This window comes from Silurus aristotelis (assembly GCF_946808225.1).
Source record: "Silurus aristotelis genome assembly, chromosome: 10".
Lineage (NCBI taxonomy): Eukaryota > Metazoa > Chordata > Actinopteri > Siluriformes > Siluridae > Silurus > Silurus aristotelis.
The window spans coordinates 1,180,424-1,194,258 of record NC_139583.1 but is presented as its reverse complement, the minus strand read 5'-3'; the positions used below and the strand labels follow the sequence as shown (position 1 = coordinate 1,194,258).

The following is a 13,835-nucleotide window of genomic DNA, read 5'->3' as shown; positions in this document are numbered from 1 at the left end:
GCATCAGTTCAACATCAAGCAGAACATTTAGAGAGGAATAAATGATGAAGAAACTCCAGACTCGAACTCACCACCACACACGTGACCTCATTTACACGTCTTATTAGAGATGGTTTTGGGTTCATGATGATTGTAACAGAAATCAATCAGTGTTTGAGTCATTAATATCATTCTATTAATAGATCAGTGTGCTGAGAGTCACATTCGAGTCTTTACACAGAAACTGAGGTGATTAAGTGAAGAATCTTGTGATAAAAATGAGAATAGGAACATTAGAGTTATAATAAATCATAGTGATTTGGATACTTAAGTACATTAAAAGGCAAAAAACGTTTGTCCCTTAACTCAAATAAATGTTTAAAGAGACACTTTTACTTTTACTGAGTCACATTTTTCTGAGTCTCTACTTTTACTCAAATACATGGTTTTACTTCATCCACCACTGATTATAATTTTTGTTGCTCCAATATAATTGTTGTTGCTATCTTGTTTATTTTTGTTATTGTTATTGTTATTGTTATTGTTATTAATAATAATAATAATAATAATAATAATAATAATAATAATAATACTAATAATAATAATAATAATAATAATAATAATAATAATAATAATAATAATAATAATAATAATAATAATAATACTCGGAAGCTCCAGTAGGTGGCAGTGCGCCTGTCTGCAGAATGCTGACAGCAGTAGAAGTAGTTTTCCTGCCTGGATTTCTGCTCTATCTATCTATCTTTCTCTCTATCTCTCTCTTCTCTATCTGTTTCTCTCTGCGCGCGGATTTAATCCGGATTATAATAACTACACTACAGTGTGTGTGTGTGTGTGTGTGTGTGTGTGTGTGTGAGTGTGTGAGTGAGTGAGTGTGTGTTTCTCTTCACTCCTCTTTAACGGCTCCAGGTGAGTTTAACTGAAGCGCGCTAACTGGCTAACGGTTGAGCGGCTACATCCCAAATGACTCCATGTTCCCTAGCTGAGTGCACTAGGTCCACTCTGATATGGGTCTGATATTGGGCACTAGATAGGGCACACTGTAGGGAGGAGTGTGGGATTTGGGACCGGACCTTAGTAAATTGTTTCAGGTAGTCCTGAGGTAACTTTTTTTTTTTTTTTGGAAGAGGAAGATCGATCCGTTTGTTTGTTTGTTTGTTTGTTTACTGTTAATAGTATTTCTTGTATACAGTTTATACTCAAGTTGAGACTTGTGTAGAGATTTGATTAGGATGAAGTTCTGACGGTTGGGGTGCGGCAGCAGTCTGAGTCACACTTCTGTCCTGATACACACGCAGTAAGACTCTTCGATATGATATGGTTATCGAACAGTATCGTGATAAAATGCTTACGATACTGTTTGGAGAGATATCACTTACTTTTAATGTGTGTTTTAAATAAATTATAAAAAAGTAACATTTTATTTATATATATATATATATATATATATATATATATATATATATATATATATATACATGAGGTGGTATCAAAGTTTGGAGACTCGCTCTGTTTGCAAGAGCTTTTTATCTCCATCTCCATTTCCACATGATCACCTTAAATATTCCCCTTCCACAGCAGTACAGTGCTCCCAGCATTCTTCTGGAACGTGTCCTGGAAGTCTTCTTTCGGAAGTGAGTCAGGCATCTTCTGCACTTCCAAACAGTGACCTGTGAGCTGCATCTTCCTGTTCAGGAGGTAAATCTGGCGAGTAGGGTGTGTGTGGAAGTAAGATCATGTTCCTGGTGAGAAACTTCCGTGTGAGGAGAGCTCTGTGACCGGGTGTGTTGTCGTCGTAGAGCATCCAGTTCATGGTGAAATCGCAGACGTGGTAGTGCACGTGGTCAGAACAACAGCAGTCGCACAGCTCCAGATGTACACTGGACGATGGCACATTGACTTATGAAGGTCGGTGCTCCCTGTGACTGTGTGTGCAGCCTGGTGCTGCATCTGTTTGTGATCCAGTACTGTTGTTCCTGTGAGGATGATGATGTTATTGCCCATGCAGGAAATATAAACCATCTCAGACATCAGGGATGAAGATCAGGTCTCTTTGCCCAGAGATCCACAGCATGGTCTCAAAAACACGATGAAGGGGTTGGATTTGGAGCTGTACAGAAAGGAGGATTAAAGCACCGCTGCATCATTCTCATTAGGGAGAGATGGACTGAGGGTTTAAATAGGAGATAGCAGAACTATCAGAAGATCACCGAGTGGCATTATGGAAAAATTTAGGACTTGCAAAAATGAAACTGTTTGTGAATGACATCTAGGTCTTCAGTGGCTTCTGTGGTTTGTTTAATTGTTTGATGCTCATTCTCAGAAGAAGTAGAATGCTCCTGATTCTGCTGGTTTTTCAGTAGTATCCTGAAAATCCCTGATAGATGCACAGTGTCCCATGTGATGAAAACCAGTAACCAGTCTGTAAGTCCAGTATATGATGGAAACAATCGAGATGTTCTGTAATACATTTGTCTTTAATTATTGATTTCCAGAAGGACTGCTGGAGAAACCATGACTCCATGCTCACCAGTGGTAAATAAAATCCATACGCTCCATAAAACGTCTCCTCAGTATCTGTACAGTGTCGTGAAGATGTTGCATATGCTAATCGGTGGATTCTGGTTCCCTCAGGGTTCTCTTGGCGAGGGCGAGAGCATGCAGATAAACGAGGAACCCTGCGTAAGCAACACGCACAACGAACTGAACATCATCTACATCAAAGAGGAAGAACCTGAGGAAGATGAGTATCTCTGTGAGAGCACTCTGAGTCTGAATAATGTTCTTCATCGTGGTCTGAACCTTACATCCATGCTAGCAGGGGTTCCTGTGTGGTGAAACCTGATGATAACAGCAGCTATATAACACCTCTGAAGCTCGCTCACTGCATCACATTTAATAACAGGCTTTATTACACTACAAGACCAAAAGCTTGGGGACATCTGATCTGCTGTGTTCTTCTTTTTGGAACATTCCACATTTTGTCTCAATTGAATGCTATAGTAAGCTCCACTCTTCTGGGAAGATGTTCTACTAGATTTTGTGGAGATTTGTGCTCAGTCGGACACAGGGGTGTTAGTAAAGTCAGTAGGTGAGAAGGTCTGTGGTACAGTCAGAGTTTACATTCATTGTTCACTAGGGTTTATAGCAGGAGATCTTCTACTCCAACCCATTAGAAGCAGATCTTCATGGTGCAGTGAAGCTGCCTGTAGTTTGGTTTGTTTTATAAGACTTTCTGTTCTTCATTTGTCTTTTTATCAAATTAGACAATTTCACCAGAATCACTTCTGGTGAAGCAAATATTCCTCCTGCATTCTGACTTTCCTGTGTTGTGTCCAGACCGTGAGGAATGCAGATGCTTTTTCTACAACAAGTGTGAAGTTCATGGTCCAGCTCTCTTCATACATGATACCCCAGTTCCCCTGGGAGTCACTGACCGAGCCAGGCAGACTCTTCCTCGTGGTCTCGAGGTCAGACAGTCCCATATTCCTGGAGCAGGTCTGGGAGTGTTTAATGGAGGAGACACTGTTCCAGTAGGTGCTCACTTTGGGCCGTATCAGGGAGAACTGGTAGATAAAGAGGAAGCCATGAGCAGTGGATACTCCTGGGTGGTGAGTTTGTTTTCTGTTCTTTAATTATTATTTTATATAAACATGAATCACTACAATTTCCACTAACTTCCCTCATACACATTTAATTATCAGCGTATTTCTAACGTGTAATGAATGTGGGAAAACTGCACACGGAAAGAACAATGGAATAATCATTTTAATTCTATATTCTATTGGAATGGTACATGTGAAAGTGAGAACTTTCCAGCAGAAACCATCACCCTATTGCTGAAAGTTCTGACTTTTTCTTGTGAATATTCAGCATTAGGGTGATGATTTCTGCTGGAAAGTGGGACAAGAACTCCAAGATGAAAAAATGGTCATAAAAGAAAATAATTTTTTTTCTCAGATCTCCAGGAATGGACAGTGTGAGCAATACATCAATGCCAGAAGAGAGACGTATGCTAACTGGATGAGGTCAGTCATTTAATGTATGGAAAAGCATCTCAGTCTTTCCTTCTTCTACTCATAGATCACTTTTTCCTCGTCCATCATGTCAGGTATGTGAACTGCTCACGTAATGATGAAGAACAGAACCTGGTTGGGTTCCAGTATCGAGGTGCGATCATGTACCGCTGCTGTCGCCCCATAAGACCAGGACAGGAGCTGTTGGTGTGGTACGATGAGGAGTACGCTCAGGATCTCGGAATCACCTTCGACTTTCTTTGGAGCGGAAAGTGCTCTGCAAATGGTTAGGTCCAAACATGTTTCCTGCTTATTTGCTCTTAGCCAATCATGTCCCTGGTTCTGTTTTCTGAGACACCTCATTTCATCAGGTAAATAATAAGATGAATTGGATTTCATTTCTACTGCAAACACACCCGTTCCTTATCATAACGTCAAGGAACCGAGGAACATGTACATAATGTAATGTAGGAACACTTGACTGACTGAGCGAAGCCCAGGACATTACAGTATCTCAGTATAGGTTAATATGACCTCCTCCTTTCACCTGTAAAGGTAAAGAAAGACCACCCCCATGTTGCCCCATGTTGTACTACTGGTCACATCAGCTTACATCGCTCTGCTGTTTATCACTCAGGAAGCTCATCCATCCTTCATCCATAACTGCATTCACATTTGTGTTCTTTCTCTGCTGCAGAATTGATGGAAGTTCTGCAGCTCTTCTCCTGCTCCATATGTCACCTTACCTTCACTGCTCAGTCCTACCTCCACCGACACATTAGGAGGTGCCACCCCGAAGAATTTGTGAGGATGTTGCAAGAACAAGCGATCAAATCCGAGAACCTGGAGAGCATGAGCAGCTCCAGCGGCGATCACGGATCTTCATGGTACAGTAACACTTCTCAGGAAAAAATGCAAGAGTGCCCGGATTGCGGGATGAGTTTTAGTTTAGTGAGCCACCTGGAGATACACCAGCGCGTCCACACGGGGGAGAAACCATATCCGTGCTCACAGTGTGGGAAGAGTTTTACTCAGCAGAGCAATCTCCGAACCCACGTACGCATCCATACAGGAGAGAAACCCTACCAGTGCTCGCACTGCAGCAAGAGCTTTACGCATCGCAGTAGCCTCCATCTGCACCAGCGCATCCACACGGGAGAGCGGCCGTACCGCTGCTTATACTGCGACAAGAGCTTCGTACAGCAGAGCGCCTTCCAGCAGCACCAGCGCATTCACACCGGAGAGAAACCATACCAGTGCTCGCTGTGTGGGAAGAGCTTCACTCAGATGAGCTCGCTCCAGCTGCACCAGAGCACCCACACAGGAGAACGTCCATATCAGTGCTCACACTGCGGGAAGAGCTTCGCCCGCCAGAGTCACCTTCACACACACCAAAGCACTCACAACGAGGAGAAGCCGTACCGCTGCTCACAGTGCAACAAGAGCTTCACGCTCCGGAGTCAGCTCCAAGCCCACGCCCGCATTCACACCAGAGACAAGCCGTACCCCTGCTCACACTGTGGGAAGAACTTCCCGTTCCTCAGCCATCTCCAGATCCATGAGCGCAGTCACACGGGAGAGAAACCTTTCCACTGCTCGGCCTGCGGGAAAAGTTTCATCGACCGGGGAACTCTCAAAACGCACCAGCGCATCCACACGGGAGAGAGACCATACCGCTGCTCGGCCTGTGGGAAAACCTTCACTCAGAGGAGTTCACTCCAGAGACACCAACGACTTCACACCGGGGACACGCCACACCAGTGTCTGCCCTGTGGGCGGGGCTTCCACGATTTAAATACGTTTCAAACACACGTGTGCACAAAGCCACCAAATTCTGACACCGATCTCACAAATCAACAAGCTTGACTTGTTTTCATGTTTTAGCTTTTATATAGGAAGCATAAAAAAAGATGGTTTGTATATAATATTTTATTCCAGTGTATTATTTCATTTGTAAATAAAATATAGTTTATATATTTCAGGAGAATTTATCATCCATGAATAAACTAATTTATCGGATTTTCTTACGTTTACAAAGGTGTGATGCTGTGCATGGTCATTATGAAGAACAAAAATGCTGGAGATGCCAAAACAACACCATGACTGGACCATGTGGAAGTGTGACGCGCAGTTAGGTTTCTGCAGGAACTCAAAGTCCTTCATCCATCTAACCAATTCTTCATATAACTAGGGAGAGGAGCAGGAGGATACACTGATGTTCCTGATCTTGAGTGCAACATAAGTCTACAGTGTAGAAGGTGCACCTCACCTGCATTAAAGTGTGAGAAAGCAACCAATAACACATCATGGTTCAGATTCAGGTCTCCAAGTTCAAGTGAAGGGATCCAAAGACGTCTGATACAATTGTGCATCTCTGAGTTTGTGGTAAAGGTTTGGAGATGGAACATGGCTGGAAAAGTAGGGTGAAAAAAGAAAGTATGAGGAATGTTTTGTGCAATTTACCAAATTTACCTCAGCTCAGCTGTTTATTACTGCAGTACTCATTGTGGCCTAATGGGTGGCACTACAGGACTGTGTGTGTGTGTGTGTGTGTGTGTGTGTGTGTGTGTGTGTGTGTGTGTGTGTGTGTGTGTGTGTGTGTGTGTGTGCGCGCGCGCGCGCATATACACTTTACCCATCTCTGGACCGAGGCAGCTGTGACTGGAACTGCTATGCACTTACCCCAACTCAAATACCTATAACTCCTTACATTAACTCAAATACCTATAACTCCTTACATTAACTTAAATACCTATAACTCCTATACCCGTACCATTAACTCAAATACCTATAACTTCTATACCCTTACTATTAACATAAATACTAGTAATTCCAAATTCTGCTAATCCTATACACTAACCCCTAACTCAAACCCTCTTACTCCTATACCCTCACCCCTAACTCCTATAAACTTACTCTTAATCCCTATAAATAAACACCCATCTAACTTCCTGAACTCCCTAATCCTAAACTCCAGTACCCCGAACTCTCATATCTTTACCCATATACCCTTTACATTAGAAGTCTATCAGTAATGAGTGAGCGAGTGCTGACTGAAGCAAAAGCTCTTGGAATAATAATCTGTTAATTCCAGTCCAAATCCATCCTCAAATTTCACGAGTTGCTCAGTAAAGTCATGAAACTTCAGACTGTATGCTTTATTCTTACCCCCTGTATCCTTCTACTCCTACCATTAGACCCCCGGACCCCCTCGCCCTTATACAATAACTCCTAACATCAACTCATCCCACTTATTTATTTTATTTTAGATATATTCACTTTATTATTTATTCTAAATGATTATTGTTTTATTATTATACAGAAAATATGAGAATATAGGAGTGTGTGTGTGTGTGTGTGTGTGTGTGTGTGTGTGTGTGTTTCACACTGCACTGAAATATTCCTCTAAATATGTTCATTTGTCTCTTAAACATCCTGTATACACACACACACACACACACACATATTTCCTTTACTCATTGCCAACGTGTCATCCAGCCAAAACCAGCAGGCTTTAAAAACTCCCACACGGATGTGTGTGTGTGTGTGTGTGTGTGTGTGTGTGTGTGTGTGTTGTATATTTGTGTCCAGCAGGAATGTAAGGACTACTCAGTCTGTCGGGATCTGTGTGTGTGTGTGTGTGTGTGTGTGGTGCTGAAACAGGTTGTTTTGTGTCTGTGTCCTAGACGTGTAACACCTCTGGTCAGTGGTTTAGACACTGTGTGTGTGTGTGTGTGTGTGTGTGTGTGTGTGTGTGTGTGTGTGTGTGTGTGTGTGTGTGTGAGAGAGAGTCTGGCCCTTGAGCCTCTGTGGGCGCATAAATATCGCCAGTTTGGCCTTAAAAGAGAAACAAAAACCTCTGATTCAACTCGCCACCTCTGTCTGAGAGTGTGTGTGTGTGTGTGTGTGTGTGTGTGTGTGTGTGTGTGTGTGTGTGAGTGTGCGTAAGTACGTGTGCGTGAGTGTGTGTGGTGAAAACTTGAGTCTGAGTAAATACTGAGACTCATCATTCAGGCTGTTCCTCTGCCTATAATTCTCTTGTTTCTCTGTGTGTGTGTGTGTGTGTGTGTGTGTGTGTGTGTGTGTGTGTGTGTGTGTGTGTGTGTGTGTGTGTGTGTGTGGTGTTACAGTCAGCACCCTGTAGTTGATTATTTTCCTGTAACAGCGCACCTCATTGTGTTCTTGTTTACCCCTGACACGTCTCTCAGCTCCAGTTTTCTGGAGCTCAGCGGATTCTGACTCACATTCATTCCGTTAGAGTAAAATTCCATGATACGGATTCGACTTTTCCCGAGTGAAGAGTTCACCACATCTGTGCACCAGGTCACTCCGAAATATCTTTGTCATTTGGTGCGTTTGGGATGGAGCCATAACACACATCTAGTGAGACCAAAAAGAAAAAGTGTTCCGCGCTACAGAGGTGTGTGTGTGTGTGTGTGTGTGTGTGTGTGTGTGTGTGTGTGTGTGTGTGTGTGTGTGTGTGTGTGTGTGTGTGTGTATGTCTGGTTAGTGTTTAAGGTTAGTCATGGACATGTTCAATATTCTTACACACACAAACACACTTCTAACGTTTTGTTCAATAACAGGAATGATGTCATCTCCTTAACCTCAAGACACTGTAGGTGGTTTTGCCATCCTGAGGCATGGCACTGACCTCTCCCCAAAACACACACACACACACACACGTGTGCTAAAATTATATAACATACTGAGGTGGATGAGTAAGTACTGTGTGGGTTTTTGGGGCGTGGTAGTACTGTGTGTGTGTGTGTGTGTGTGTGTGTACATTTCTGGTTTAAGAACACATTATGAGGTATAGCTACACATTCGAGCTGCTCCAGTTCTCTTACAGAAACTCCAAACAATAACAACAGAAGCAAACTGACTAAAGAGCAACATCCAGACGACCATCAGTCTGATCCCAAATACAGTCTGATCCCAAATACAGTCTGATCCTCACATATAGTCTGATCCTTACAATTAGTCTGATCCTCAAATGCGGTCTGATCCTCACATTCAGTCTGATCCTCAAATACATTCTGGTCCTCACATACGGTCTGATCCTCAAATACGGTCTGATCCTCAAATATAGTCTGATCCTACACATCCTGATACTACACTATAACTGCAATTAATACAGTGAATTCACTCTCACACACACACACACTGCACTGCACTGCACCTCACCACTGAACCATATCATGTGATTGTAATAAGCAGTGGCAAAAATTTTCCTTGCGCTCGTTTTCTCGTGTGTCACTTTAAACTTTCACTTGACTAAAAGTACAAAAGTTTTTGCCTTCAAATGTACTTAAGTATCCAAATCACTATGATTTATTATAACTCTAATGTTCCTATGATCATTTTTATCACAAAATTCTCCACTCAACCATCTCAGTTTCTGTGTAAAGACTCGAATGTGACTCTCAGCACACTGATCTATTAATAGAATGATATTAAAGACTCAAACACTGATTGATTTCTATTATAATGATCATGAACACAAAACCTTCTTTTCTACTACTTTAATAAAACGTGTAAATGAGGTCACGTGTGTGGTGGTGAGTTTGAGTCTGGAGTTTCTTCATCATTTATTCCTCTCTAAATGTTCTGCTTGATGTTGAACTGATGCTGAACTGTATGTTGGTGATCAGTAGATTCACAAAGCGCCGATCAGAACACGTGTAAAACAGAGCGTGCGCTCGATCCTGATTGGTGACTCGCTGCGTGTTTCACCAGTTACGTTTTTATCCTCGTAAATAAAAAGAAACGACTGATTTCACTACATGTAGTAAAAAGTAAAATATTTGTCTTTGAAATGTAGTGAAGTCAAAATAAAAGTCTCTTCTAATGAAAACACTTCAGTAAATTACAGATACACAAAAAGTCTACGTGTGTACAATAACAAATTACTTCATCAGCTTTTTCTTTTCAAGGCCAGCTCTCACACTTTGTGTTCTCCATGTTTTTTTTTGTTTTTTGTTCTTTTTTTAATTAATCCCATGGTCAGTATGAATGCTGGATTGTGGTTGGCTGAAAGGACTTCAGGTATGAATAGTGGATTGTGATTGGCTTAAAGAACTTCAGGTGTGAATAGTGGATTGTGATTGGCTGAAAGAACTTCAGGTGTGAATAGTGGATTGTGATTGGGTTAAAGAACTTCAGGTATGAATAGTGGATTGTGATTGGGTTAAAGAACTTCAGGTGTGAATAGTGGATTGTGATTGGCTGAAAGAACTTCAGGTATGAATAGTGGATTGTGATTGGCTGAAAGAACTTCAGGTATGAATAGTGGATTGTGATTGGCTGAAAGAACTTCAGGTATGAATAGTGGATTGTGATTGGCTGAAAGAACTTCAGGTGTGAATAGTGGATTGTGATTGGCTGAAAGAACTTCAGGTGTGAATAGTGGATTGTGATTGGCTGAAAGAACTTCAGGTATGAATAGTGGATTGTGATTGGCTGAAAGAACTTCAGGTATGAATAGTGGATTGTGATTGGCTGAAAGAACTTCAGGTGTGAATAGTGGATTGTGATTGGCCGAAAGGACTTCAGGTATGAATAGTGGATTGTGATTGGGTTAAAGAACTTCAGGTATGAATAGTGGATTGTGATTGGGTTAAAGAACTTCAGGTGTGAATAGTGGATTGTGATTGGCTGAAAGAACTTCAGGTATGAATAGTGGATTGTGATTGGCTGAAAGAACTTCAGGTATGAATAGTGGATTGTGATTGGTTTAAAGAACTTCAGGTGTGAATAGTGGATTGTGATTGGCTGAAAGGAGTTCAGGTGTGAATAGTGGATTGTGATTGGCTGAAAGGAGTTCAGGTGTGAATAGTGGATTGTGATTGGCTTAAAGAACTTCAGGTGTGAATAGTGGATTGTGATTGGCTGAAAGGACTTCAGGTGTGAATAGTGGATTGTGATTGGCTGAAAGGACTTCAGGTGTGAATAGTGGATTGTGATTGCCTGGAAGTTCAAGCGTGACTTCAGAGTGTTGGAAGTTTGCGTTCGTCAGTTGAGTATAAATGAATGCGCTGCTTATAAACATCTGTAACTATAGTAACATCCAGTTTCAGTTCCATCCAGAGTGAGATAGCGATTGTACACGTTTCCTAATAACCTCACTGAGCTCCATGCAGGACTTTTGCATGTGGTGGAACTTATAAAGTAAATACGTAGACAAGATGACTTTGAGGAACTGGAGAAGAAAATATTCCAATCAGAATTATTTCTCTAACTCTAGAGCAATAAACCAGCACCAGGAGTCACTCCAACAGCTTCATTATTGGTAGAGACTTGACACAGATGCACAGAATTGTAGATGTAACAACTCGTATATAAAATTAAAAAGGAAAACAAAGCGTTATTTGTATTCATTCAGTTAGTTTTGCTCTGCAAACATCAATTAAAGCTTGAACTCCTCTATGCTTGGAGGTGTCCAGGGTAGAAGGTGATAATCCATGCATAGGTTTGAGGCCTTAAACCATTATAACACTCTCCACGTCACCTTGGGTCATTCTTCACCTTCACATCCACCACATCCACACACCTAACCCTGGATCATCACCTGATTTTTATGTGTGTGTTCACATTATAACATAAACCCTTAAGAGGAACCAGGAACTCAGACAGGAACCGATCCTCATCCAGACACAAGATATTACTGTTATACATCGATCCCTTCTGTAACTTCAGGAACTTTATTACAACTGTTCTGTATCAACTGCAATCTGAAGGCATTGTCATGGTTACTAAGAGGAACTATCCACAGCCATCTCTGGTTTCTCCAGGCTGCTCCATGAGCTCCACAGAGAGGTGCTGAATCATCATTCATTTCTTCTAAGCAGCAAATGCTGTGGGTAAATGCTGTTTTAAGACCTAATGTTCTCCCACTTGATTTGTTTTGACACTGACAATGCTCACGTGTGTGTGTGTGTGTGTGTGTGTGTGTGTGTGTGTGTGTGGTGACAGCGGTCAGTAAAATTAATCTTATCCGAGACAGCAGCAATAAAAGCAGTGAGCTATAAGGGGATTTACAGACTTGTTTATGCTCTTTGTCTGTTTACGCTCTTTTTCTCAACATTTGTGTGTGTGTGTGTGTGTGTGTGTGTTCGAGACATTCAACCACAAGAGGACTGTGGCAGCTGTGAGACGTTTTGCTTGGTTTTCCAAGTCTGAGGTTCAGGAAAACACACTCACCTACTCCTTGTGGTGCACTGACCACACACACACACACACATACAGACACACACAAACACACACACATGCACACACACACACACAAAAACACCACGCTGCTGATCTCAGCCCAAACAGAAATTGTGTCAAATACGTAAAATAGAGGCAAACAGAGGTGAGATGTTTGAGGAGGTACGTGTGTGTGTGTGTGTGTGTGTGCCAGATGTGATCTTCCCACTCAGAAGGACAGAATCAACTCTCAGATCTTCACTTCTGCACGACTTCTTCATACTCAAGTCAAGTGAAGAATCTTTTACTGTCATTTCTACCATATAAATCTGACCCAATACACAGTGACATAAGACACGTTCCTCCAGAACCCTGGTGCATTCTGCATCAAGTACAAGGTTCTTCACCAACTCAGAGACACAAAGACCCAAACCTGTTCCAGCATGACAAAACCCTGTGCACAAAGCCACCTCCCTGAAGAGACGCTTACCAGGGGATGTTGGAGAGAAAGATCTCCTGCTATAGAGCTCCAACTCGATAAAACTGATAAATGTGAACACTGACTGAACTCTTACATCCAGAGCCTTCAGTGGTGTCCTATCTGAATCAATCCACCTCTTTATATCATCATTATGACTCTATATAAGAATCATCTACAGCTATAGAAACCATCCATATAATACAGAAGCGCAGTGGAACAGAGCGCTGCATCACAGAGAGGTAACTCATGTAGCGAGAATGAAATGCATTACTAAAGCAAGAAACACTGAACACAATTTAACAAGTCTCTTTTAACTGCAGCCACAGCATCAAAATATCCAAATAAAATAACAAGATTACAGTCCACCCCGGGCTTTACGTGCACTTCAGAGGTACTTTTTGGGTTCTCTGAGGACAGAAACCCATTGGATACATTTTTTTCTGGGGATTTGAAATGAAGGCAAATTGTGTGTGTTTGTGCAAAAACTAAAGGAAAGAAACACAAAAGTATAAATGGTTCTTGAGAAAGTTCAACTCTGTAGAATGGCTTTGGCTGACTTCTCTTCATGATGTCCAGCTTTTCATAAAAATCCATCTTGAAATTGGCACTGTGAATATATCTACAACCAAAACAACTTCTATAAAAGCTATTTGTCTACACAAATATGTTCGAGATTGTGCAGTTTGCTATAGATGCGGTTTGCGAGCTCTGACTAGTGGGCTCTCTGACCGTCCAATCACAGGACGTGAAAATGCAGCTGTTATTGTACTGATAGATGATTCCGGTGTCACCAACTGGGAATCTGGTTGATTAAGTACCAGAACTGCAGATTAAAGATAATAAACTATTGTGAATAATTGATTTGTGGAAAAGAATCTGTTAAAAGGTTGGTCATAGATTCAGTGTTTTGGGGAGCAGAGGCCTCGCTGGTCCTGACGTCCCACCACTGCCGACATCACCACCTGACTTTACTATTACTATGCGACTCAGAAGAACGAGTCGTCTCAAAGAGCGATTCATTCATTTTCAGAGCGTCGCAAAATCTCTGCATGTTATGTAGAGCAAACAGAATGATTAAGTTCCTCTCTCGACTCTTCTACTCCGAGTCTTCACTCTTTTATTACGTGACTCCCACAGACACTATGAAGGTG

General features: G+C 41.8%; 1 protein-coding gene across 3 annotated transcripts; it reads left to right on the top strand.

Annotated features, from left to right (window-relative positions):
- Positions 1–675: 675 nt before the first annotated feature.
- Positions 676–6,041, top strand: LOC310732100 (histone-lysine N-methyltransferase PRDM9-like). 3 transcript variants are annotated; one of them, XM_083552399.1, is made up of 7 exons: positions 676–906; positions 2,493–2,532; positions 2,632–2,752; positions 3,337–3,608; positions 3,958–4,025; positions 4,109–4,299; positions 4,711–6,041. In XM_083552399.1, exons 2-7 carry the CDS (start codon positions 2,512–2,514, stop codon positions 5,877–5,879), a joined length of 1,842 nt encoding a protein of 613 aa, XP_083408525.1. In that variant the 5' UTR covers positions 676–906; positions 2,493–2,511; the 3' UTR covers positions 5,880–6,041. The 3 variants fall into 3 exon arrangements, with proteins under 3 accessions (XP_083408525.1, XP_083408524.1, XP_083408523.1); XM_083552398.1 differs by having other exon boundaries at positions 773–1,099; XM_083552397.1 differs by having other exon boundaries at positions 773–1,099; positions 1,576–2,532.
- Positions 6,042–13,835: the final 7,794 nt, after the last annotated feature.